The sequence below is a fragment of the Bactrocera neohumeralis genome, chromosome 5 (genome assembly GCF_024586455.1).
Source record: "Bactrocera neohumeralis isolate Rockhampton chromosome 5, APGP_CSIRO_Bneo_wtdbg2-racon-allhic-juicebox.fasta_v2, whole genome shotgun sequence".
Taxonomy (NCBI): domain Eukaryota; kingdom Metazoa; phylum Arthropoda; class Insecta; order Diptera; family Tephritidae; genus Bactrocera; species Bactrocera neohumeralis.
The window spans coordinates 75,585,029-75,612,347 of record NC_065922.1 but is presented as its reverse complement, the minus strand read 5'-3'; the positions used below and the strand labels follow the sequence as shown (position 1 = coordinate 75,612,347).

Genomic DNA, 27,319 nt, shown 5'->3' with positions numbered 1-27,319 from the left:
ATGCGTCCAAGCCAGGTGGCCACACATGCTATTTCTCAGCATTCTTGCCTGTTTTTCTTCTGCTTTTTGCAGCACTCAAGCATGTGACAAGCACCTCGCACCTACACTTCCCCCCAGAGCGCAATGTGACGGCCGAGCAGCAAAGTCTTTGCAGCAGGCACACACACTCGTCACACTTTGTGGACAGCTCTATGGCGCATTGCATTTCAGCAGCTGTCCAGCGCGTTGCCTGCACGCCACCTGAGCTGCGCGCTAGCAACAGTTCGAAGATAATAAATTTTGTAGCTCGTTTACCGTAAAATGGCATATATGCATATCCTTTTTGAAATTTCCTAGTATGCCTGTGTTGGTGTTGGTGTTTGCGGCGCAGTGACAGCCTTAGTGGCGCATTTGGCTCACAAACTTGCCTGGCTGTTTGGCTGCCGGTGTGGTTCATTTCGTTTCGCTTCATATGACCTGGTACTCGCTCGAATGCTGCTGTGGGGCTCCTTCCACTCTCGCGCTCCCTCCGCACTTTTGCTGTGCTGCATTATGTTTTAACTAATACACTTGCATATGTTTGCAGGTTTATGCGACCGTTAACTCTTGGCTCGGCCAAACAACGTTCACCAGACTCCATTAGAAGTTGGATAACGATGCCGTCTGGACACATTTGCCTTCGTCATCGCCAGTGCTTTGCCGTTGCGTGGACGCGGCGCCGGGGAGAAAACCATTTAATGCACTTCATTTGGCACGGAGACGCGTCGAACGGCAGTTGGCGCTACGATAATGCACATGGGCGGAACTGGAAGCAGTAGCAAGCTAATACGAACAGAAAGCCTGCTGTAGAAATATGTGGCTACAACAACTACTAATATGTGAGTATATAGAGACATTTAGAGAAGTCAACAGCATCACGCTAATTGTGAAGATGAAGAAATTAAAAAAATGCAATTTTTGATTTTGAATATGTTCTTACGTACTACGTTAATATACGGCATAAAAAACTCAAATAAAAAAGCTTTAGTTAAAAAAATTTTATTTGAACCGAAAACTTAAAATTTATTATTAACAAAATAATTATAAAACAAATTTCATTAAAAAATTTCCAAACAAAATATTTTCAGCCAACATTTTTAATTTTTTCGTTTCTAAACTTCTAAATTGCCTTTTTTGAGGAAATTTTTGTTGAAATTCATTTGAAAAAAAAAAAATATTTTTATGAACGATAATGATAAAGTAAGACGTCCAAAAAGGAATAGCGCTGATATACTTCCGGTAAGAATATTTAACCGGAAACGGAAGTTGTCAACAGAACGGTAATATACTTTCGCAAACCGAGCCGATACTTCCGTTTCATATTTGCGTCCGTTTCCGGTTGGGTTTTTGAACCCGAAGTACTCTGCCGTTATTACACTTCCGGTAGAGAACATTCGTCCCGGTTTTAAAAAAAATTGACTTTTAAAAAATATTTTAAAAAAATTGTTTTCTAAAAAAAGGTGTTATTAATTTTATTTTATTTAATTTAAAATTTATTTTTAATTTTTTTGAAAGAAGCAAAAATATTTTTTATAAATTTTAATTTTTATTAGAAATAAATTTTAAGAGGGAATGATCCAACAAAAACAAAAAAATTTTGCTCATAAAAATACATTTACAATTATAATTTCGTTTTATAATAATTTAATATATTAATAAATTTAATCGTTTTTTTATCATTTTATTTATTATTGTAATTTTCTGCAAAAAAATTAATAAAAAAAATCAAGAAAAAATATTGAAAAATAACGAAACTATGCTAAATTGTTTAATTCCTGCTTTTAAAATTTAAAGAAAGTGTATGTTTTTAATTTTAAAAATTATTTTAGAATATTTCTTTAATATTTTAAGCATATAAACTTTTGTCGAAAACCCATTTTTTAATAAAAAATAAAAAAAGAAAACTCAAATATTTTGGCTGTTTTAATTTTTGTTTATTATGAAATAAATAACTTTTATTATATTCGTAAAAATAAATATAATCCTGAAAATATATTTTTAAAAACAATTAATTGCATTTAAAATTAAAATATGCGCATATTTGCATAAATTAGAGGCATTGCAGCAGCTCTGCCCTCTAGCATTGCAGTAACACTGATAATAACATTCCACTGTCCGCTAACATAACAGCCTGCACCTTACCAGTACATTACGCTGTCAGTTAACATTACAGTCTGCACATTAGCAGTGCGTTAACAGTACCAGGCAGAATCCACCTGCTGTCATTTCTGGGTGCCTGGTGCATTTTGGCAAATTTGAGTGGCGCGGCCAAAGTTTTTGTGCAGGGTGACTCCGGTGAACGAATTTGAGTTACATAGCGGGTAGGGGTGGTGTTGCATGCTTTCAGGCGTATTTTGACAAAAGTGCAGGTGCATGCAGAGGATTGAAGAAAAGCATTTTTAATAAAGTCCACAAGCTTACACACGTTTCTGGCATTAAAAAGTCATTTTCAATCATTAGTTAGCCACAAAAAGCCTACAATTCGATGGCAAGCTGCTTAAGGCTGTAGATTTTCTGCAGAACTACATATCATTGAAGCGCCTCCTAGTCTACTTTTGAGACTCAGTGCTGCAGTTGTCGGGTATGTTGGCATTTAAAGTGCCTGGTTGAAAACGAAAATTAATGGTAAAACTGTCTGAATTTGTTAAGTTTTGGACTCACAGTAAGTAGACAAAGCCTCAGAAATGTCCCGCCACCCTATTTCACAGCGCTCACTTAAGTGCAAGTGTCATTTTGAGCAGAATTTCTTCAAAAACCGGCGATTTGCAACACATTTTTAATTCTCAAAAATTGTAGGTTACGCCAAATGTAAATTTTCTTGAATAGGATTGTAGCGCATGCGATTCTGCAAATTTCTGCATTTTTAGATTTTCTCTACGACCTCTAGTTCAAAAGTTATAAGCGTTTTTCTATTCGGCGGCTACTTGCTGCATGCTCCTGGTCGCCTAGTAGAAATCCAGGATTTTTGTGCCAAATTGAAATGCAATTTTTCTGCAGCCGGCAGCGACAGCGGCAGAGGAGGCACCCAAAACTTGCCGGTTGACGTTGCATATGCAAAGGGGCAAATTTGAAATGGCGGAAGCGGGTAAACAGGATGTGTGTGGGACCGGACATTGGAATAGGACGGAAACCGGAAGTGCAGAATAACGGTACCAGACTTCCGGTTTAGCGACAGTTCCGGAAGTTGAAACCCGGAAACGGAAATCGCGAAACCGGAAACAGAACAACTTCCGTTTCCGGTTTTCAACTTCCGGAAACACCTCCAAACCGGAAGTGGGTTGCCGTTATTTTGCACTTCCGGTTTCCGCCCTATGTCCACGTCCGGTCGCGCACACGTCCTGTTTGCCCGCTTCCGCCATTTCAAATTTGCCCCTTTGCATATGCAACGCCAACCGGCAAGTTTTGGGTGCCTCCTCTGCCGCTGTCGCTGCCGGCTGCAGAAAAATTGCATTTCAATTTGGCACAAAAATCCTGGATTTCTACTAGGCGACCAGGAGCATGCAGCAAGTAGCCGCCGAATAGAAAAACGCTTATAACTTTTGAACTAGAGGTCGTAGAGAAAATCTAAAAATGCAGAAATTTGCAGAATCGCATGCGCTACAATCCTGTGTAAGAAAATTCACAGTTGGAATAACCCACAATTTTTGGGAATTAAAAATGTGTTGCAAATCGCCGGTTTTTTGAAGAAATTGTGCGAAAAATGCATAATTTTTTTAAAATAAGTTCAATAAAATGGAGTTTATACTTACTCTGACCTACAACGCTTCGAATCACTGACTCAGTTTATGAATAAAACAAGTTATTTTATCACAATCATCGTGTTTATTATTTATGTGTTTTACTTGAATAGTCTTATGGACAAACATTGTTTGAAGTGGATTTGCAATTTTTCTTAAATAAAATAGCTTTCTTTTCAGTTTGAGCTCAAAAATTGTCCATTTTCGTTAGTTCGGATGAAATTTTGTAAAATATATGTGAAGGTTCTAGCTAATATGCATTAATATTGTTCGATGTTAAATTATATATGATTGCTGGGCGTTGTTGTTGTAAGCTTCATCGATTTCTCCATTAATTACTTCCGCTTTCATAATTGATTTCGCATTTAGCCAAATAGTGTTCATAAAAAGGTTAAGTGAGTCAAAGGCGATCGAGTGGCCCAAATTCGGCGTCACCTGAAAAATAAATAAATTTGTGAGAGGTAAAAACTATAATTTAAAATTTTTTTACACAATAAATATACAGAAAAACTAAAAACATTTTATTTATAATTAATTTATATATATGCATATGCAATAAAATGAATATTGTTCTTTTTCGGCCTTTAATACTTTCAACTGCTTGCGGAATGTTTGTTCATAAGAAATGGAATAGCGTTTTTGCTCATCCACATGCGCGCTTATACATATGTACATATGTATATATTTATTTTGGTCTGCTAAAACCTTTGACCGGCATTGCTACATCGATTTGGTGAAAAGAAAATAAAAATTTACTTTGTATTTAGGCATCATTCTGTCAATATGAGTTCGAATTGAAAATTCTAAAATAGAAAAGGTCATTGGAACATTTGAAAGTAAACAAAACTGAGACATATGAGACCATCATAGGATGATTATGGCTGAACAATTCAATGGCGATGCGCCAAGAAGATGGCGCCGTGATAACGTAGAGATTTCAAAGTGCGACAAGTTGTGATGGCGGCGGTGAATTTAATCCCATTTACCGTTTTTGTTGTTTGTATTTTAGTGGGGAAAGGTTTACTAAGAAGTGAGAATGCGTTGAGTTGGCCACCGCGATTCTTAGGCGCACAAAAGATGAATACAACGTTATGACTTACTTGACTTCAGCATAACAGTTTTAAAGTTTCGACTTGTGAATGTAATAAAAATAAAAATTACAGGTGCACAGTGGGCTGCATTCACAATGCTTTACATTATTTTTTTTGATTTTTTTAAAATTTAAACAAAATGGAAATCAATAAAAAAATAAAAATAAAATAAATAAAAAGTATATAGAATAAAATACAAAAATAATAAAAAAAAAATAAAAAATTAGGTAAATAAAAGAAATAAGGCAAAATAAAAATTAAATAATAAAAAAATAAAAATAATAAAAATGAAAGAAACAAATAATGAAAGGAAATCAAATAACAAAATATAATTAAAAAATTTTGATAAATTCTAAATTCAAAATAAATAAATAAAAATATTTAAAAAAAATTTGAAAAAAAGTAAATTTAAAAAAAAATAAAAAATGTTTAAATATCAAAAAAAATATTAAAAAAATAAAACAGAAAAATAATAATAAAAAGAAATAAAATAATGAAAAAAAAATTAAAAATAAATAAATAATATAATCATATTATTATCTGTTTGTCGAAACTCTTCCACTGTGCGTGCGCTTGAACTACCGAGGCGTACGCCTTTTAAGTGACCCTTGTTGCCTTCATTAATTTGCCACAGACGCCACTGAAGATGACGTTGCGCTTGATGGTTAAAACGCTTCGCTGCCGCCACAAGCAGCCATAACAAGAAGCTCAACTCAACTACACTTCTCTTGCGCTTTTCAGTCACTTCGGCCACTTTGACCATTATTATGCTGGCCAATTTGGAAATTCCGTAAACTTGCCGAACAAATAGTAACAGAAACAAAAACAAAAGCAAGAGCAAAAAATTAAAAATTTTCATTGAAATCTCGCTGTTGACCACTTTTGAAAGCAGCTGACCGTTAAGCTGTCGAAGAAGCCGAAGAAGAAGCAGCGCTTGACGAGGCTACCGAGTCGACAAGTGGCTGTGGATTGTCGGCGAAGGATTTTTATGAGTGCTATTGACACGGATGAAGGTAATGGGTGCGTGTGTGAGACTGGCTGTGAGTGCGGAGTACCCGAGGCGGCGAAAAGACGAAGAGGTGTGGTTAATCGAGGCGGAGATGGATGGAAGCAGCGGACCGTGATCTGCGCTGTTGGAGAGCAAACGTATTTTGTTAAAATTTTAACAAAACAAGTGGCACAAAAACAATTACGACCAATTTTTTTTTTCAACCAATTAAAAATTTTCCAAACTCTGGCAACAACAGAGCCAACAGTAACCACAGCATGACCCTCAGTATCGAAGTAATTTAAATTTACACCTCGCTTCGCAGAGAGTGAGGCACACACACATTTACGCAAAGTGTTGTTACAGTTTATGAGTTCACTAAGGTGTTTCTTAATACATTTTTTCTAAATTTCCTGAAAATTTTCGGGATACCGAAATATAAGCTCCAAAATCTCGAAAACTGACGGCATAAAGTACAAAAATATTAAAATTTGTGTCGTCAGCTTTAGTCAGCTTAACTAAATATTCCGGATACCGAAACTTGTCATTTCGGAACCCTCAAAAGGTTTCGGGATCCCGATCTTGATGTTTTGAAATCCCGAAATCTGTCAAATTGGAAATATGAAACTTATAATTTCGAAATCCTCAAAATGTTTTCGGGATCCCTAACTTGATGTTTTGAAATCCCGAAATCTATAAATAGGTACCATTGATTACAAAAATATTTAATTTTAAAATTTTAGTCTTCATTAAATATTCAGAATCACGAAACTTACAATTTCGATATTCTCAATATGTTTTCGGGATCCCGAAATCTGTCAATACCATTAATTCTAAAATTATTAAATTTTAAATCTTAGTCTTTACCAAATATTCGGGATCCCGTAACCCTTTTTTTCTAATCCCGAAACTCGAAAGCTGTTCTATTCTATTTCGAGATGGCGTATTTGTCCACACGCTCACGCATAATTTTCCGATGAAAACTCATTGCACCTTAACGTATGCAACGATATGTGCAGCACAGAGTTGCATTTTGGCACAATTGCGGCTGGCTATGGCTGCCGAAATTATGTAGCGTAAAAATTAATTGCCCGCATACGCCAACGCATAAGCAAAAGCGAAATGAAACAGAAAACAACAAAAACATAAGTGCAAAAACAACGCATAAATTCGGTAAATAGCAACAACAGCAATAAATGCCACCAATAAATTCGCACAGTTAACGGCGTAACAAGCGCGTCGATTTGGAGCGAATCTGTGCGCGATTTTCGGCAAATCAGAGTGCTCTGCGTCTTTTTTATGGTGTTGAGAGGCGCCTACATGTAGGCAACAAGCGAAATTAATTGCATCAACCAGTTACCGAGCGACGAGTGCCGGCGACGACAAAACAATTTCCAGCTCGACGTGAATGAAAGTGCAAAAATCGCACATCCATCTAACTGTACAATTACAATAGTTTCGTGACCCGCCGCTTCGGTGCTTCGGTGCAGCCTCCTCTAAACGTGCTGCCGTCGTCTTAAAAGTCTTAAAATAGCGCTGTCGGCATATAAATTTCACACTTAAAAAGAGTTTACAACGACATTTGTTAACGGCTTTCTGTTTTTCTCTCGTCAGCTTTATTGCACTTTGCTGAGTTCCGCGTGATTTTCCGTTTCTTCTTCTTCTTGTGTTTTCGTTTATTTGTGCTTTGAACCCCTGGACGAAAGTGCACCGAATGTTTGTGCAGTTTTTTTCCTTTAAGGGTAAACCAAAACAAGATATCGGTTATAAATCCTGGCTTGCAGACACCACATTCGATTTAATTTTGTAAAATAATCCATCGGAAGAGTCTGCGCATGACATTTCGACGGACCAACCGACGGGTTTTAAAACATTCGAAGTCCAAGTAAGATTAATTTACTTTGTGAAAATGTGAGGTTAGCTCTGAGTGCGGAGTACACGAAGCTGCGAAACTCCGAACTCGTCCAAAAACTCAACCCTTGACGAGAACCAGCTAAACTGACGTTTATGTCTTCTAGACGACATTCACACACAAGAGAGCGAATAACTCATGTTGACATTATCCGTTAGAGTCCAGACTGTTCTTAAACCCAAACTCGAGACAAGGGATTTCCGGAAACCACATAAAGATTGGAGGTTTCGATAAAAACTGGAAGAATTACATGAATAGATGCAATGCTGGAATAAATTTTGCGCCAAAATCAGATCGGATAAGAGATAAAAGCGAGTTGCTAGAATGACTTTCAAAGAGAAACTTCGTTCACTATTTGTCATGATATATTCGGATACGAAACCGTTGTGCGACCGTGCCCTGACATCGTAAATAATTCAGCTTAAAACGCTGGTCGAGGATTCTGAATTACCGATACCAAAACTGAGGTTATAAAAAACTTCCAATCTGTGCGGCCCTGAGTTAGTTAGTAGCTTTCCAGAGCCTCAGTACCTACCACCTACACTCGTTGATTACCAGAAGTTTGCTTTATTCGTTTATTTTCAGCAGCTCTGCAATGACGCCTAACTTTTGAACTGTCATAAAAGTCGGTAAGCGCTTTACCCTCTGGTGCAAACGCAAAATTCCACGCTCTGTCCTTGTAATGTTATCACTCGGCTTTCCTTGCCGCACATCAAAACTTTTCACACCACTCCTCGGATTCCCTGTTTAGGCTGTTCGCCTTCTCTATTTGACCAGCAGCTGACTCGTGCTCCGCTGGGCAAACAACTTTTCGTGTTGAGTTGCAACAGCAGCTGTGCCAGACAAATTCTCATTTTCGCATTCGAACGTGTCCGGCGGGCTGGACTGCCGGCGTCGCTGCTGCCTCAACTGCTGGCGAGATATCGGTCCCAGCACATCAACACTTCAAGTGACAGCAATACTCAGTTTTTTCACTTTCTGCATTCTTTTTTCCGGTATTGAGACTGTGTATTAGCGGACAAATGGCCTCATCACTTCCGGTCACGTATAACGGATTCACTTGCGTTGCAAGTGAAGGCCAAGAAGCAGGTGCGGATAGTTGTTTGCGGACAAATATTCTAGTGGATGGCGAGTGTGTTAACGGCCGAAGAGGAAAAGAAAATACATTGAAGGCAAACGAGAAAAGCAATAAAAATATTTATGAAACTATGCAAAGTTACCAAAAATTTTGTTTCCTCTTTAAGTCGGAGGATTTTTAGTATTCCTAAGTTTCATTTTATAGCACTAGAATCAACAAAAATCTTCAACACTGGGCAGTTGTCAGAGAGTTTTATGGACTCAACGTGCTTACAGCTCTTCTAGCCTTTTATGGAATAAACAATAACAATGAAATTAACTAGTCGCCTCGGAGATAATACTGAAGATGAAAGCTATTATTGTGGTATTACTGGGACAGGATCCGAAAATCTTAATGTCCATTAAGGAACTGCAGACTATTCAGTTAGGTGAAAAAAACATCTTAAAAGCTTTTCTAAAGTTAGAACCAAAGAAAGATTGAACCACGCTTTCTGCGACCAAAATTTAGAAAATATAAGTTAGGATTTCGGCGGATCCATCCATCCATCCAACAGTGTAGCCGGGCTTCAATCACCGTGCAAAGTCTCAGGTTTTCTTAAGCTATTTCTGAGGTTTAGGTCTCCTAAAATTGTATTTACTACGAAATAGATACTTTTTCTCAGAGAGCCAGGCCGAATTAGTACCAATCATGTGTTTTTTCAAGTCCAAGGCCGCAGTTTCCATTAAAATAAGTCCTAAACATAAGGCTTTACGGGTGTATAACTTAATTTAGTAATTTTCGTCAAACAGATTCAGCTATTTGGCGATACTTTGCCACACCAGAGAGAGAACGGATTCCTAGAAAGCGTCCAAGGCGGACTGAATTTACACAGCAATCTTTTTGGACCTATCTACTTACTAATTAATGGCTTTGATGAAGCAAAATAATAATAATTTAAGGTCGACTGAACTCTTAGAGTTCTTAAATATGATGCTGGGTGCGTTCTTGCTGCATAGCCTCACTTCCTAAGTAATTACTTAAGTTTTAAAGTATTCTAAACTTCATAAATTACTGGAAAATTATAGAAAAGGTATAGAAATATTCTTCTGAGGTACAAAATCTCAGGCAAAACTATCCTAAAATATAAAAATAAGAAATTTACTCACATGCTTTCCTCTCTCGGCAGCCATAGACACTTCCTCGCTGCACTCATACCGTTCGGTTGCACCAATACATACGCATAGTCACATAAATCAACTTAAAACACTTCTTCAGTGTACTTCATGCCGTTATAGTCAGTTGTACCGTTAATGAAGTAGTTTTTTGCCAAATTAGTCAGCTTCTGCTTCGAACCTGCTTCCGCTGCTTTGCTACTCATAATCACCTTTTGCTTCTTGCAAGACTTCGAAGTGTGTCTGGTGTGCTTTGGGTACATATTTTGCCGTCGTGCGCCAAGTGTCGAGTGGCGTGCAAAACTTTGCTTGACTTATTGCATTTTCGACTCACTTTTAATTGCATTTGTCGTACAAGAACGGTGTGATAAACAGCCTGCAAACAAAAACGGAATCAAAAAATAATATTAAAATGTGGAGTTGCAAGAAAAGTGAAGAAATGGCGGGTTATAAAGTGCAATAAACAAGCTTGTAAGTGAATTCGTATTTATAGTACATTGCTACAGTTATCTAAGTTTTGTTGCACAAATGGCAGTTGCGCCGTAATTTGTATTTAATGAGCGGTAAAAACGGCAGCAGTTGAAGCGAACTCTCGTTAAATCGTTTTTACTACCAGTTCGGTCCAGTTAATGGCGTGTAAGAGATACCGGGAGAAGTGATAAGTGGACCAGACTAAGTGAATGCCGCATGTGGCAAGTGGAGTGCAATTAGGCGGTTAGTGGCTGCTTTCAAAAGAGTAATGGAAAGGCTTTAATTTTGCAAAAAAATATTTCTTTAAACTAAAAAAAATTTGAATAAAAAAAAATACGAAATTTGTAAATAAAAAAAATATGAAAATACAAAAAATTTTTAAAATAAAAAAAATTTGAAAGTAAAAGATTTTTAAAATAAGAAATTTGAAAAAAAAATGTTTGAAAATAAAATAATTTTGAAAAAAAAAGAATTTTGAAAATAAAAAAGTTTTGAAAATTAAAAATTATAAACTAAAAAATTTTTAAATAAAAAAGGTTTGAAAATAGAAAAATTATAAAATAAAAAATTTTGAAAATAAAATAATTTTGAAAATAAAGAAATTTTGAAAATAAAAAATTTTGAAAATGAAAATTATTTGGTTAACATAAATTATACAAGCACGATTTCTATAAAGGATATCAAAAGGAAGCTATGCTCTTATTTCTTTCTCTCTCTTTTTCGAACGGAAACATTTTTTAAGCGAGCTCAAGCTAGAGCAAGGGTAAATAAGAGGTTCAGCTTGGGACCAGACGAGGACAAGCTAGGGATTAAGCGAGGAGCCAACCAGCCTTGCACAGCACTGAGGTCCTCATATTCAGTATCTATGATTTGAGGAGCTATATGTAGTTAGATTTCAACCATTATTAGTTACGCTTTGACTCACTTTTAACAAAAAAAAGTGTTTGTATTAAATATTTTCAAGCTGTGAATCTTTCGTGCTCGTGTTCGATTTCTTGCCTTTTCCACTTTTTGCGCCAATATTTCTCCTTAAATTTTTTGCCATTAAACTATTTCCTAATATTTTCGAATTTTCATGCAATTTGCATCTTTGTTGATAGCCTTTCAAACCCAGCACTCCTAGTTAGAAAAATTATTTGCATAGCGAAAAGCTTTACTTTCTTATGATGTCTGAATCTTTGACAAGCGGCGTATTCTTATTTTGTAAACGTGAAATATTTTTGATTCAAAGAATTTCGATTTTTAATGAATTTTTATGCGGCTGATGGTAGCAGAGAGTTAAAAAAAACTAATAAAAAAGCAGAATTCAGTGCTTTTGAGTACAGATTATAAAAGAAGATTGGAATTTAGAAATGTAAAAAAAGTTATTATATATATTTATTGGCATATTTATTAAAAATAAAAATATAAAAAATAAAAAAATATTTATTAAAAATATAGAATTTTAGAAAAAATATAAAATTTATTCAAGAATAAATAGCTGTAACAGAATAAAACAACGCATTGACCTCAAACAGTCTCCCGTAGACTAGACACGGTACCTGCGTTCTTCATATAGACCTAGCTGTTTGCAAAATCGCCTTAAGGTTTCAAGATCAGAGCACTTCAAGGCTCGCTTTTTACAAGATCCCCTAAAGTTGTTTAGATCACATCACTTCAAGCTTTGATAGTCTCTTAGTCATTGACCAGATTCAGTTTTACTTACTATATATAAAGCTAGCTGCCTATATATCATCTTAATGCTTCAAGACTATCTCACTTCAAGCAATGATAATTATTTAAACACTGTTCAGGCAGCTTTATTTTTATAGAGCTAGCTGCCCACAAGATAACTTTCAGGTCAGATCACTTCAATCCTTGATAGTTACCTTTCCTTATATAGAGTTAACTGCCTGCCGGATTGCCTGAAGTTGATTGCATCACAAAACTTCAAGTTTTGATAATCACTTAAGCACTGGCCAAAAAGGGCTCCTGCTTTACTTATATAGAGCTAGCCTCCTACAAGATCATCTTCAGGTATCAAAGCTCGATCATCCAAGTAATGAAGAGGTAAAATTTATATTTTTCTAAAAAAAAATTACACAATTTTATAGATAAAATATTGGGAAGTCGAAAAAGTTTTTTCGTATTTCTAATCAAACTTCAACTTATTTAAAAAAAATATTGCATAAAAAACGGCATACATGTTGTTTAAAAAATATGTAAAAAAAGATAAAAATTTAATTTTTTTTCATATTTTTAAAACAACAAAATTTTTTTTGTGAATTTTAAATTAATGAAAGAAGCACGTGTCCGTTTGTCTGTCCTTCGTTTGTTTGAAGTCTTTATTGGAAACCAACGATTTCTTACAAGTTTCATTAACGTTCAATATACATATTATAATAATTTGATAGAAAACGAATAAATTGCATAATTTTTGATTTTTTTTTACAAATTAGCACACAAAAATTTTTTAAAAATATTTTATACAATAAAAAACACATTTTATACAATTTTTTACATAAAACAACACTAAAAAGGTTTCCATGCACTGCGCGCAAAATAATATTAAAGCTAAATATTTTTATTATTTTGTTGCTTTTGTTAATATACAATTTTTCTTTTAAATTTTATGCACACAATAATATAACTTTACGATTTTGTGTCTACGTTAAAAGTTTTTATAATTGTCTAAGGCTAAGCACATATTGAATCCCAAGCAAAGTAAAGAAAACTTAAAAGACGAGGCCACACAGCACTACGTGAGTTCAATGCCTGCCTCTCCTGTTCGTTAATTTTTACCGTTACTAAGCACTTCACACCGCTATGTGCTTAGCCTTAATGATCACTTGACTGCTTTCTATATAAAACACTCAAGATTCGTTTTTTCGTCCGTCATTTTGCACCACCAGCGACCCCACCGCATGCGTCGAGTTCAATTTTGGTGCGTCAAGTCCATTTGTCAAGACCTACTACTCATTCGTGTAACTGTTAAAGTGTGTAGTAGTGTTACTACCGTCCGTACTGTCTAGCGTTTGCGCCGTCCGGCGAATTTTCGCTGACGTGCCGTTTTTACGGGCACCACTCTCGGCGCGTCCGGATCTCTAACAGTCTGAGGACGTATTTGACACTCGCGTGCCTCATCCACTACAGCTTCATCGTAACGTATGTTTGAATATTTGTCTATCACTATCTCGTAATCGTTTCCAAAAAGATATAAACGCAGAAATTTACGAATATTGACCAATATACGACCGGTTAGGCAACACCATAAGAAACCCCGAAACTTCCACATCAGGAATATGGTAGAAAAAGTAAATATGATAAAATCGAGTCCGAGCATTTGTAGTTGTGTCATTTCGGCGGCCGGCGAACGCATATGTGGCGTGCCTTTATAGCGCAGCACATAGTTCACCCAATAGAGTACCGTTTCGCGCGGCGTCAACTGGCGATCGCGATATAGGAGCGAGTAAAGCGCCGAACGTTCCTGATATGACTGATCGTTGAGCATCCTAAAAAGCTTGCTTCGAATTTCATCCGTATTTGTGTTGTAGGCGTCGATGCGTTCTGCGAGTTTGTATTGTGCTAGAAACTCGACGTTACCTACTAGTTCGCTCGAGTAGGTCACGCCCAGCATGGGCACAGCATGATATTGCCCCTCACCTAAGCTGCTCATACTGCCGTGTGTTATGAAGAGCTTCACTTTCTTTTGCGCTAATATATCGTTTTGCGGCATCCAGCGCGTGTAAAGTATTCTCGATGCCTGGCGCGGCTTGCTACAATGCGACCAACGCCATAGTACGTGGCGTTGTGATTCGACGAGCACGTCGTGCAATGAATCGAGCAGCTCTCCGGGCAAGTCAGTGCAATTGTTACCCTTACCGAGATTGATATAAATAACACCGTGTTCGGCTTTGTTTATATGATCCGCTATGTGTTGTGGCAAAGGAATGCGACGTTCCGGTATTTGTATGCCACCAATCTCCACCATCGTCGGCACATTTGGGCGTATGGTCCCCTGCGTGAAATGATTATTGGTGAAGACCAACGAAATATTGCGACGCACATCCTCCATTCTGATATTCCGGCAATTGAAGTGTAAGCTGAAATGTAGAAGAGTTCATGAAGAAAATTGCATGAGAAAGATATAACCGCAAATTGTCAAGGAAGCAGCAGAAACACATACTTAAAAGTTCTGTGTATGAGGCAGAAAACTTCGTGTCCGCCGCCGATTAACCCCTCAATGAACTTATCGATAATTAGATTTATTAAACGTCTCAGATAAGATTTCGATATTAACCGGCTCTCGACGAATTCGGATGTTAAGTAGCCTTCCTCGCGCGGATTACCCACCTCCCAATTGGTTACGAACGAGGGAGGTGTTTCGGTGGTCAATATAATGGGCGCATTGAAGCAGCCGGCAAGCATCAAGTGTCTGAGATTCAAGTAATACGCCACAATGACCAAATTATATGTGCCTGGTGGATGCGCGTCCAAAAGCCCTGCATGATATCTGCCCAGTTCGGCAAACTGTTGCCATTGATAATACAATTTCATAAACCGATTGGAGGGCTCGTATGTTTTACCCGGATCGGCGTTGGCCAAACGTACGTATTTGAAATTAGAATGTTGATAGGGTGTGGGTATCGGCAAGACTCCAACGACAGTAACATCGTGATACCGCGCGAGAAAGTCTGCCAAGCGCAGGTGATAGCGAAATGCATCCAAATTGTAGGTCGCAAAGAGGCATAAGATGCTTCCATGAACAGTCGACGTGTGGCGTTGGAAGGCGTTGCACCTACTGAGCAGCACAGTCAACAGTAGACCGAGCTGACAGTATAAGAGGCGTGTACGCATTTTTGTAACAAATTTTGCGCGTTTAAACGTGGACGAAAAGTTTACGAAAATATTTGTGAAAATACAGCGCGTACTAGTACAGTTAAAATTAAATTGAAGCGAAGTTGACAGAGTTCTTGTAGAATACAGTTAACTGGGAGGAGAGGCTCAACAGTTATAGCAGTGTGACTACGACTGAGCTGAGAGCTTATTCCAAAAACAGAGTCGTCCGTACAAAGAAGCAAAGAGAGCGAGAGAGGGTTCAGCGGATCCTGACACTGAGCTGAATGAGGTTTACTTCTCTTCGCGTTTAATAACTGACGAAGTAGGGAAGGTTTAATGGCGGCTGAAACAATCGATAACAATCTTCCAAGCGACTTCACGCGGCTTTCTATCAAACGTTTACACTTTATCTTAACTAAGCCTTTGACTCACCAAAAATATCCCTCATTTTCATCGTTCAATACGCGCGAAAAATACGTACGCTCCCAAAGTACAATCCAAAAATTAAACCAACTCTCAAACAAATTCATTGGCTGTGCGAATGGCGTTAGCGCTGATGGCACATAGCTGCCCTCTGCGGGATTGCCCACCAAGCGATTGATCCAAAACGCCGGCCCCGTCGTTATCGAAATGATTATCGGACATTTGTATAATGATGCAAGTCCCATTTGGAAATCGTTTAGGAAATAACCGAATATCAAAAGATCAAAATCACTTTCTTTCGCGTTTTTTATCCAATCTTTCATCAGCGGTTGCGACAGTGCCATATCGGACAGCAGCAGCGTATTACTCAGCATCTTAAGGAAATCCCAGTATGCTGTGCGATTTCTCCATTCGAACGGTCGCAGCTTCTTCAATTGCTCGCTAGGAACTTCGATTTGTATGTAGTGATATGGCGCTGTCGGTCTGGCATTCGCTATCGTACCGATGACCGTCACATTGTGGCCAGTTTCGGCGATCAGCTCAGCGATGCGGCAATGGTGGAAAAGCGTCGTTGTAGAAAATGTTGGAAAGAAGCCGAGTATGTTTGCGGAGCTGATGAGCGCGGGTAGACAGCAAACGGTCAGAAGCTGGAAAGCGCAAGTGAAGACTTTAGCGGTGTGCGATGTGTTGTTGCCAAGCATAGACATTCCTTTGTTTAATTTACACCTGCACTTAATTAGGTTTGTGCGAATACTGAGTTTATAGCTGAATGCTGTGGGGATCGTGCTGTTTACAGTCAATGTGTGAAGTGAGAGCAGGATAACGCAGAGAGAGGCTGCTGAGCTCAGTCGAAAGCTGAGTTGGCGCTGAGGAGCATAATATATCGATCATGTAAGTTTTATTAGTCCACAGTAGCACTTTCCGTCACAAGTTTTCCCGATATTTCACTAAAATAACGATAAATTGATGGTAGCAAAAAAAAAACTATTTATAAAGCCAATGGCTTCAAATGAACTGCGGTTTAAAACACTTTTACGATTTGGTTCAAGAACAGAGTACGAGCATGAATTGAGTATGTGCTTTATCTTTCTCTGTCTTTAGATTTTTCAATTTTGACTAGTCTTTGTCAAGCAGAGTTGCCAAATTTTGTGATAATCGGAAGTTGAGAACATAATTGAGAATTTACGAATACCATAACACTGCGGCTTTTTATAGGGTAGTCGAAAAAGTCTTTTCGTAGTTCTAATCAAACTTCAACTTATTTTTTTATATTTATAATGAACTTTAATGAACCAAATATGTACCACTTTTGTCGACCACTCTTTGCCATTTTTCCGTTAGAGACATTATTCCATCAGTGTAAAACTTTTCTGGCTTCACGGCGAAAAACTGCGACAAACAATTTTCACAGGCTTTTTTTGAAGCCAATTTTATTCCATTTTTTGTCGAGTTTTTGCCGAGTCATCAAATGTGTGTGTGGTCTCTAGCGTTATCCTAATGGAAGACGAGGCCTTTCTGTTGATCAGTTTTCCCCTTTTATCGATTGATTACTTCAATCTCATCAATTGATGACAGTAAAATGTAGAATCAATCGTTCGACCAGGATGTAGCAGCTCATAGTGGATGATTCCTTTCCAAACCCACCAAACACTCAGCATAACCTTTCGAGGCGTCAATCTTGGCTTTGCGCCCATTTGCTGTCTCACCACGCTTGGACCATGATCTTTTGCGCGCATTATTGTCATATTTGCAACGACATACTATATGTATATTGACAAAATACGAAAAGACTTTTTTGACGACCAAATAGTATATTTTAAAAATTATTTAACTATTCTGTTTTCGTTTTCCAGAAGCCACAAATATTTTTTAAATTAATTTTTAGTCTCAAAATGCAACATTGTTAGGTCAAGAAAAATAAAATTAATTTTCACAAGGAACAAGTAGGCAAAGGCGGTATCTAAGCAGTAAACAAAGGGTATAAAAAATGAATAAAAAAAAAAACAAAAATGAAGCAAAAATAACCGTTGGACAGCAGCCATCCGCATTAGCCGCTGAGAGCAGCGCAAGAAGGCAAGTGTCATCAATCAGACTCGAAAAGTAATGCAGCTACAAAGGCACTTTAAAAGCTCAATAAAGCAGAGAAAGAGGAATGCAGAAGGACAGCAGATGCGGGAGAAATATGAAAAGGTGATAATTTCCTAGAGATCCAACTAAAAAGTGTGAAAAACACAGGAATATGCAAAGCGTAGGATGAGAGTCCAAGCAAAGTCAGCTGGGAGTTGCGCGCTGCGGCGGTCGAGTCAAAGCGGCTTGACTTTGCGATTGAAATTGAATTGTGCACGAAAGTGAGGAATAGAAAAAAGAAAAAGAACAAAAAACACGAGAATGTAACAAATGCCAGTAGAACAACAACACGAAGAAAAACTATGTATGGACAGCCAACAATGCTGAAAGCGATAAGCGCACAAGACAAAGCGCTGAGTGGACAGCAGCTGTCAGGCAGTGGCAATTTCATGCTGCACACCTGCTGTGCACACACGAACATACAAAAACACTATATATGGAGAAGCACATGTGTGGTTAGGCGACTACAGGCGAGATGTAATAATTACAAAAAAAATTTAAAAACAAAATAGCAAATGCAAAAAGTTTTAAAATAAAAATTGTAAAAAATTTTGAATAAAAATTGCAAAGTAAAAAATGCAGAAAATTTTTACATTTTTTTTAATTACAAAAAATTTGGATATAAAATCTAAAAAAAAATTGTAATAAAAAATGGTTAAAAAATACAAAAAATTTTAAAGTAAAAAGTAAATGTACTGAAAAACTTCAACAAAATAAAATAACGCTGAGAAAAAGAGTTGAAGCGGCAAATCCTGTTTGGCGCCTTTTTTATTTCTTATTTTTCGAAACTGCATCAGTGTAGCTCCGCGTCTAACGGTTTTTGCTTCAATAGCAAATGTGAGAAAAGTGAAAATAGAAAACAAAAATCGTATAGCAATGGTCTGTGGGGAGCAGGCGGCGCTTAGGGGTCCGCTAGCATGCGTTTGCAGCAAATGTTGCATGCCGCAGTGAAACTGGTGACAGTAGCAATTGATGTTGCTGTTTAGGCGAGTACAAGTTGTATGGCATTCCATAAAAAGTGATATTGACCATATATGAAGGCAATGGCATGGCAGAAACAAGTAAGCTATTCGCAGAGAAAAAATATGGAAGTTGTTATTTTTTACGAAGCAAAACACTATTAAAAGCATGTGCGCAGTGCTTCTGGCAAATGGAAAAAAGAAAGAAAATATTACAGAGAAAAATTTTAAAATAAATTTTAAGCAATTGCAGATATTTTTTCAAATAAACAAGTTTTCCATACATAAACTTGACTTTGACTGAACAGTTTGCATGTCAGCTATATGCTAAAGTGGTCCGATCTGTACGATTTCTTCGGAGATTGTGCTTTAAACAATAATTCATGGCAGATTTCGGAAAGATATCTTGTCAAATGAAAAAGCTTTTCATTCAAGAACTTCATTTTGACCGATCAGTTTGTATGCCAGCTATATGCTATGGTAGTCCGATCTGGACCATTTTTTTTAGAAATTGTACAACTTTCTTAGACAATAATCCGTGCAGAATTTCGTGCAGATATCTCGTCAAATGACAAAGTTTTCTGATCATTCACATACATTCTCGTATATATGTATGTACCATATAGGGTCTACGACGATTCCTTCTTCAGTAAGTTACCGGCATTTTTTTCTTAGAAACAATTTTTTCTCACGCATTCTGCGTCTACTAACTAAGACTTTCTTCACCCTAATCACAAAATCTTTACGCTCTTCAGACCTACATATATTACTATTTTGTTAAGCGGTATTGAAAAAATCAAAACCACTCCTTTCGTTTTTTCACTAAAGACAAAGTTTTTTTTCGTCAGATTATCAAACCCTGGAAATAAATAAGTAATCATTAAAGACATATTTGGTACTTGGCGGGTTTTGGAGCGAGTTGGACTAATATCTACATCTTTTTGTTCATAGATATTAAATATTATAGCTGTGAAGCAATGTTAATCCGCTTACAAGCTTTTTAGGTGTAAAACACCGATTCTGATTGTTAATTTTTCTAACCGACCGGATTGAATAATGATAAAACTCTTTAAAACTCATCTGATGTTCATTTTCATAGAAAAGGAAACTCTTCTAGAGCTTATCTAATAGTTTTCCAACAGCTTTATTCGAGCTTAAAATCTCAGTTTTAACTCGACTCTTCTTCCATGAATCACTCATCACTAATCCTTAGCAGAAGGCATCAATCTAATGATCTTCAGCTAATACGACACACACCTGTCTCATTCCGCTTAGAAACCTCATCACACACTTGAAGCTACAAAACAATTTGTCTTTCCTCTTGACACCATTATCTCTGATGCGTGCGATTAGATGAATACATATAGAAGACGCGAAAAAACTTTCAATGGAAACGCACACAACCTCACATAGCACGCATAGCTGGTGCGCATTGCGCGCCCGGTCATTTGGAGTGAAATGGCGAAAGCAGTCGTAAATCTTAATAAAGTCGCTGTGAGCCAACGATGTGTAGCAGCAAATGTGGCGCGGCGTCGCCGCTGCTTGTGGTGGCCAGTAAGGCAAGACGGGTGGACAATTTAGTAAGGCGAGAAAGCGACGGAGCGCACTTGACAAAGGGAGCGACAAAATACGCAGCTGAGCAGGGCAGTTAGATTTGGCGATGGCAACGACGACGATGCTGCCCCAAAGGCAATTGTGGTTTGGCGGTTTGTTATCAGTGTGGCGCCAAAGCAGCCAAGCGCACAGATTGGCTACGAAGACTGTGATAAAAGAGAGTAGGTGGAAGACACAGCGCGTCAAGTTGGCCACCGCTAAGCAAAGCCGGTCAAGCAGGTCGGACCATGCGGTGGCTTAATTTTTTTTGCCAACGGTGTATGTGCGCTTCTAAGCAGCCAACGAGCCTACCAGACGGCTTCTTCAACAACAACAGCAGCGCGTCGTTCGGCCTAGTAGCTGCGGAGCGTGACAGATTCAAAGTTTTAATCGCATTAGAAATGCTTAATATTGAAAAGATACTATGTTTAAAGTTGTGGATCTAGCCAAGCATATACAAGGCAAGCCACTTCGGGCGCTGTCGCCGGTTACAAAAGCTCGTAATTCACAAATTTGTAATTTCACACTTCTACGCCTCAACGCACGGCCGTGAAGAGCACATTCACTAAAACAAGCTTAGTCGTACGCACTGGGCGCTTACGAACTTATGGTTTAACAAGTTTATGGCTAGCTGAGCTTAGTGTATAGCTGGCGTGTACGCGGCTTTGCTAAGAACCGTTTATTATTGCCAACTTCTTACTTCAAATGGCGGCAGACGAGCGTTTTGCTTAAGCGATAAACTGAAAGTTGTATTTAATGAGACGTGGATGAGTGGATTAGGGTGGCGGACGCCGAAGAAGCCAAATTGAAGACCGCACACAGCTGTTAAATCCATATACAAAGAAGAAACAAACCCCAAAAGCACGCCACAGAAATAAAAACAAGCAGAACTGTGGTGTCGACTTCGCTTTGGACTTGTGTATGCATGTGATGGGCCCTCGAAAAGCCGGCTACCAATTTTGTTTTGCTCACGTCGTTCCGCTGTTTCGGCAAACAAACAACAAATGACGCAGACGCAGAAACCGAGCTGACGTCGGCGGTCACTAGCTGCACAATTGTGTGGGTAAAGTGCCACGAGCTTTGGACTGAGGTGAATTATGAAAGTTTAAACAGAGCTGCAAAGGCAGACAGGCGTTTCGTGCCTCACGCTTAGGGTGATACGAAAGGGAATATGTAACTGTAAGGAGGTAGAAAGCAAAAGACGTAAAGAGGCCTCATATACTAAGTATATGGCTACTTCTGGGCAAGCCGCAGTTTCAAGCCCGACACAAGCACGAAATATAGGTATTTTTTTTTTGATGTCGCACCACGACAGAGAGGTTTCTAAGTCTCCGAATACATTATTGTCATAAAAAAAGTAAAACCTTCCTTCCTTCGCAGACGATTTAAAATTGGAAGGAACCTATTATTGTCGAATAATTGCTTGTAAGTTAGGGAAGAAGCTTCACAAAATTTCTAGCAGAGGCGTGAGCGTCGTTTATATAGATTTTACCGTTTACTAAAGCTCTGCGCCAAACGCAAACACCTTAGAAGTGTATGCCATGTACCATTTCAAATTCGATCCAAAAAACTATCTTGAGAATGGCCCAGTTATATTCATCAACCTAACCGAAACCCAATCAAATCGGCAAGACTTTCCATTTCTGTCGTTTACTTGAAAATTTACTAGTATACAGCTTCTGAACTTTATCTGAAACTCCCGTACTAAACCAATGGAGCTTTATAATGTTCATTGATCAATTAACTGATATGCGAAAAGGCTATTAGGTGGCTGCTTCGGACTCTTTAAACGGTTTTATGAAAGATAGATATTCAAACCACAGATCCAGAGCCGAAAGTCTCGAGATTGAGATGACATTTTCTAAAGATTCTCCAAAAAATCTACGATTCAACAAGGAAATTTGAATCGATTTAGGTTAAAAATTGAGACTACAAATAGGACAAATCGTATTTTTCAGCGAAACATAATGAATGAGTCCATGTAGTCGACTCAACTCTTAACCACAGAACTGCTATTATTTGGTAGGTTAACCCTAAAACGGGACTCTAGCGCTTGAAGTGAGTTATTAAATCGGATGCACCTTGAATTGACCTAACAGTAGCTAATTATCCTTCCAGCGAAGAAAACACAGCGGTCATCCCTCGAACTGGACCACATTTCTAAGACCACGACTACGCTGAGGCGAAGGAAAATAAATGGTCTTAATTATTTTTCACATGCTGCTCGATAAACCAACAACACAATTTTCGCACTATTTTATCCTAGTCTACATACATACATATGTATTTGCGAGCAGCTTTACCAACACGCCCCAACCTTTGCCAGTGTATCAACCACCCACTGCTGCCTTCCTGCTTTAATCCCTTCCATTCACCAGTTCGACATATGGAACATACCTCGGCCGAAACTCCGGTCGCCGCTACGCTTGTTTGTTTGCCGTTGTCATCGATGCTTGTAAAATTGCGGTAGGACAAGAGCGTAAACAATTGTGTGCGTGTGTGGTGAATAGATGAGCAACCCCAACCCCAACACCCCTAAAAAAGCAGGCGTGCAGCAGCAAATAAGCGAGCAAAACAGAAGGCAGAACATTGCAATTTGCAGCCAAGCCCACGAAATGAAATGTCAAACTTCGTATCGGCAGGCGCGTGTGGTGTGTTTTGTTCGTAATGCAGTGGTGAGTTTACACTATCAGTAAATGAAAACATGCCAGCGTCTAGCGCGTCCTACTACAGTTACCGTTGTGATGGCGCAGGAAAAGTGGAAAAACGTGCAGCAGCAACACGCGTTCGACCAGTTGGAATCAGTTGTGCGGCAGCTTGCGAGCGTTACGGTTATGCGAAGCGCGAAAAGCGGTGGAAAATTCGTTGAATCAGAATAGGCAATAATCCAGTATTGGCGGTGCGGCGGACACGCGTCGCGTAAAGTGTTTAAAGGTGCGCGCTATTGTCAACATAACGGCAGCACTTGTGCGGCAAGTTCGCAGGCAAGTCGGTTGTGTGGTTAGTGGCACAAGTGGAAGTGCGTTTATACAAGTGTCTATGAGTGAGTTGGCAACTTTGATGCGACAGCGGAACGCAATGCGTTTTTTATTACAATCACATTTTTTGTTGTAATTTCATTTGACAACTTTTTTATAGCGAAACAGCAGCGGCATTTTTTTCATGACATTGCAACTCTGACAAGCGAAAGTTGTTTGGTGCATAAAACAATTATATTTTCTTTTGTATCAGCCTGAGTTACATGCAGGCCGTTTAAAAATATTATGACAGCGTTTCCTTTCGATTTTAAATATTTACATTTAAATTAATTTTGGTTTCACTTACTTATAGCTAAGGAAGTCTGAAATTCAATATTTTTGTTTTTTGTATCAGGAATTATAGATTTCGCATACTAGACATATCTATTTAAAAAAATATAACACAAATAATACTTGCATATAAAAAAAAATAAAAGAAAAACAAATAATACCTGAAAAACGTTCAAAAACTAGTTTTTCTCATGAATTTGTTAAGAATAAAATTGTTAAATTTCATTTAATTTTTAGCTTCAGTATTTACACTAAATTTTAAAAATTTATTTGAAATCAACATTTTAAATTTTTCGGAAAATATCTATTGATCTGCGAATTTGAATATTTTAATTAAATAAATTTTTTGAGGTATTTGTTTGATTTTGTTCTAAAAAAAATGATTTTTTGAAAAAAAAATTGTTCATGAATTATTTATAAATAATATATACCATTATCGCATACTAGACAAATCTATTTAGCTTATATAAGAAAAAACAAAGGAAAAAATTTTAATAGAATTCAAAAAATAGTGTTTTTATATTTACAATAAAAGTTTTAAGTTTTTAAATAGATTTTTTTAAAAATAATTTGTTATGAATTATTATTTATGAATATTAATCCATTATGATTTTTCATTAATTTCAGTATTTAAACTAAAATTTTAATATTTTATTGAAATTCAAACTTTTATTTTTTTAAAGACTTTTGTTCAAATCAAAAATAAATTTTTTAAACGACTTTTTTGGAAAAAATTAATTTATTTATTCTCAAATCTTTATTATTTATTTGAAATAATTTGTTTAGGTTTTTGGAAATAATTAAAAAAAAAATGATTTTGAAAATATTGTATTATAAAAAATTATTTTCTTAAAAGCCTTTTTCGGAAAAATTAATTAATTTATTTAAATCTGTATATTTTATTTGAACTAAATATTTTGAAAACATTTTTTTCGAAAAAATTTACTTTTTGAAAATATTATATAAAATTATTTTTAATTAAAACAAACAGAAAATGTTTGACCTGTATTGAGAAGTAGTTCTTAATTTCCAGCTGTTCGCTTTGGTAAGCTTATTTCAGTGAAACCATTTTCACAATGTTGGAATTTCATAAGTAGTTAAATTTTTTTAACTTAATTGCTGCTCAATTCGGAGATGAATTTCGACTTTAAAATTATATTGTTCTAAAATCTTTGTACGTAGGAAATTATTAATTTTTATTGTGGAAACCTAGAACATATCAAATATTTAATAGAAGTGAGAAATTAAACGTTTTTTGTATTAATTCAAAACTTTTCTTCAGTTTTCCAAAGTTTTTAAAATAATTTTATTGAAATTATTTTATATATTTCAAACTCTTTAATTTGCAAAAGTTTTTAATTTGTGTAAAATTATTTTTTTTCCAGTTTTTTTAAATAAAAATAATTTTAAACCGGATTTGACTTAATTTTTAGAAATCTTACTTTCGCAAATTTTCAAAAATTGTTCAACCAATGTGATGAAATTATGTTATATACATATTTCAACGTTATTAATTTCTCAAAATTTTTATAAGTTTTTATTTTCGAAAATTTTTCAAAAAAAATTTGATGAATTTCCAGTTAAAGACTTTTACTTTTGTTTTTTTTTTGAATATGCTACAGTGAAATATAGTAATAATAAATGTTGCCACTCAATCTCAATTCGCAAAAATCTTTAAGCTTCTTTAATTAGTATTTTTGTGTCTGCGGTGTTGATTTAATAAGTGGTTCATCAAACGTGACGTTGTGTCGCACAGAATTTTCGCGCACGGCAGTAAACCGTTGCCAAGCAACAATAACGGCATCGAAGGAATTGATGTGAGAAGGTAAACAGTCAATAATTGTACATTAAAGGTAAATTCAGTTTTAAGAAAGTTAAAGTTAAAAGTGATAAGTAATGAGGAAAATTCAATAAAAAAGTAAAAAGTTTGAAATTATTTTCGAAACGTTTTTTTGATAAAGAAATGATAACAGTTAATAAAAAACTCAGTAATAATTAAAATTAATATGAAAAAAATATTTAAATAATTAATTTAAGAATATTTAATTACAAATCTTAAAATTATACAATGAAAATATAAAATACTAAAAAAATTATCTCCAAATTTAATTTAAAAATATTAATAAGATATATTAAAATTATACAAACAAATTTATAAAATACTAAAAAAATTCAGCTTCGAAACGAGGTTATTCGCTTAAAAAAAATTATTATATAATAAAACTTTTTCAAAATCGATTTTTTTATAAAAAAAAATTCAAATAAAAAAAATCAAATTATTAAAATAAAAAAATATATATAATTATTAAAAAATTAAAAATGCAAATGTTCAAATATTTATTTGAAAATATTTTTGAAACATATAACCTTTTCAAAATCGATTTTTTTTTATTTAAAAAAAATTTCAAATAAAAAAAAATTAATTATTAAAACCAAAAATTTAAAAATGAAAAATTTTGAAATAATTATATATATTAAATTTGAAAATTTTTTTAATTGAAAAAATTTAAAAATTAAAAATGCAAATGTTTAAATATTTATTTGAAAACATATTTCAATTAAACAAATTAAAAAGTATTAAAATGTAAAAAACATAACAAGTTACTGCAAACATTAAAATATTTGAATATTAGTCTTTCAGCTAAAAATTTACTATACAAATATCAGCCTTTATCTCTCTGAAGCATTTGCTGTGTAATCCGAAAATAAAAATATTAAATATTTTCCACATTTTCACTAAAAATTGCAGAATTGCAAATTTGCATTTTGTTGTTGTAATTTTTCGCACATTTCACTCAAATCTCAAATCTGTGGCCAGCTGCCGCTTGGTCAAGCGCATCTTCGGCAAAAGCAGCCAATTAACCAGTCAGGCAGGCAGGCAGTTAGCTATACACACACACACACAGGTGGGCAAATGCAGTTAGTTAGCGTTGTTGTTGTTGGTAAGTACTGCAGTTGCATCTGCAATAACTTTCACAGCATACAGCGTGCGCTGATATGCTTATGAATGCAATCAAAACACAAATGAACGAAACGAATGAATGGAGAAGCTTTGAAAGCGAGAAAAAAAAAAGAAATGTGAATGACGCTTTGCGAGTTTTTAACAATTTTTCGCAAATTTATTTATTTTTAACATGCTTTTTTACTTATATTGATATTTTTGCTCCATGCTTATGCTTTGTAGCGGCGTAAAGTGCATTCAACTCGCTTTTATTGGACGAATGTGTCAATTAGAGGATTTATCATTGAAAAATTAGAAAAACAAATTTTTTCCATATTTTTGGTTATGCGCGAATTAGCAAAGTATCTACTACGAAAAATATGAAATTCACAAAATGATTTTTTACATGCACAAAAAATTTAATTTTTCGAATTTTTCTAAAAATAAAAAATTTAAAGGGAAATTTTAATCGATTAGCGCAATATTTGTTGTCTCTGGTAATTTAGGTCGACGAATATGTGATTTTTGTTGGCAATTTTTTGAAATTTGTTATTGCGGTAATATAGAAATTTTTACAATTTTTCAAATTTGATATTTTGAAAAAAATTTCAAAAATGTGTAATAATAATAATTAATAATTTAATCAAACTTTAAACAAAATTAATTTTTTTCTTGAACTACTATACATATATAGTTCGTTGTGA

At 35.9% G+C, this 27,319-nt stretch overlaps 2 protein-coding genes and 1 long non-coding RNA gene across 7 annotated transcripts in view; 1 reads left to right on the top strand and 2 right to left on the bottom strand.

Annotated features, from left to right (window-relative positions):
- Positions 1–27,319, top strand: part of LOC126760792 (serine-rich adhesin for platelets) — a 170,176-nt gene that overhangs the window by 31,805 nt on the left and 111,052 nt on the right. Inside the window, exons 1-2 of one of the 4 annotated variants that reach the window (XM_050476698.1) lie at positions 23,148–23,409; positions 25,367–25,499. The gene's annotated coding sequence lies outside the window, so the exon portion shown is untranslated. Of the gene's footprint in view, positions 1–565; positions 858–23,147; positions 23,410–25,320; positions 25,500–27,319 lie in introns of those variants that run through there. The other 3 variants (XM_050476695.1, XM_050476696.1, XM_050476697.1) reach the window with 3 other exon arrangements.
- LOC126760828 (uncharacterized) overlaps positions 3,833–27,319 on the bottom strand; it is a 78,190-nt gene continuing 54,703 nt past the window's right edge. The window contains exons 3-4 of the long non-coding RNA XR_007667256.1: positions 9,970–10,351; positions 3,833–4,190 (exon numbers count right to left, since the gene is read on the bottom strand). This is a non-coding gene — a long non-coding RNA (uncharacterized LOC126760828). The remainder of the gene's footprint in view (positions 4,191–9,969; positions 10,352–27,319) is intronic.
- On the bottom strand, positions 12,738–16,752 carry LOC126760801 (UDP-glucosyltransferase 2-like). 2 transcript variants are annotated; one of them, XM_050476710.1, is made up of 2 exons: positions 15,697–16,752; positions 12,738–14,528 (listed from the first exon to the last, which is right to left on the bottom strand). In XM_050476710.1, exons 1-2 carry the CDS (start codon positions 16,392–16,394, stop codon positions 13,454–13,456), a joined length of 1,773 nt encoding a protein of 590 aa, XP_050332667.1. In that variant the 5' UTR covers positions 16,395–16,752; the 3' UTR covers positions 12,738–13,453. The 2 variants fall into 2 exon arrangements, with proteins under 2 accessions (XP_050332667.1, XP_050332668.1); XM_050476711.1 differs by lacking the exon at positions 15,697–16,752 and adding an exon at positions 14,612–15,459.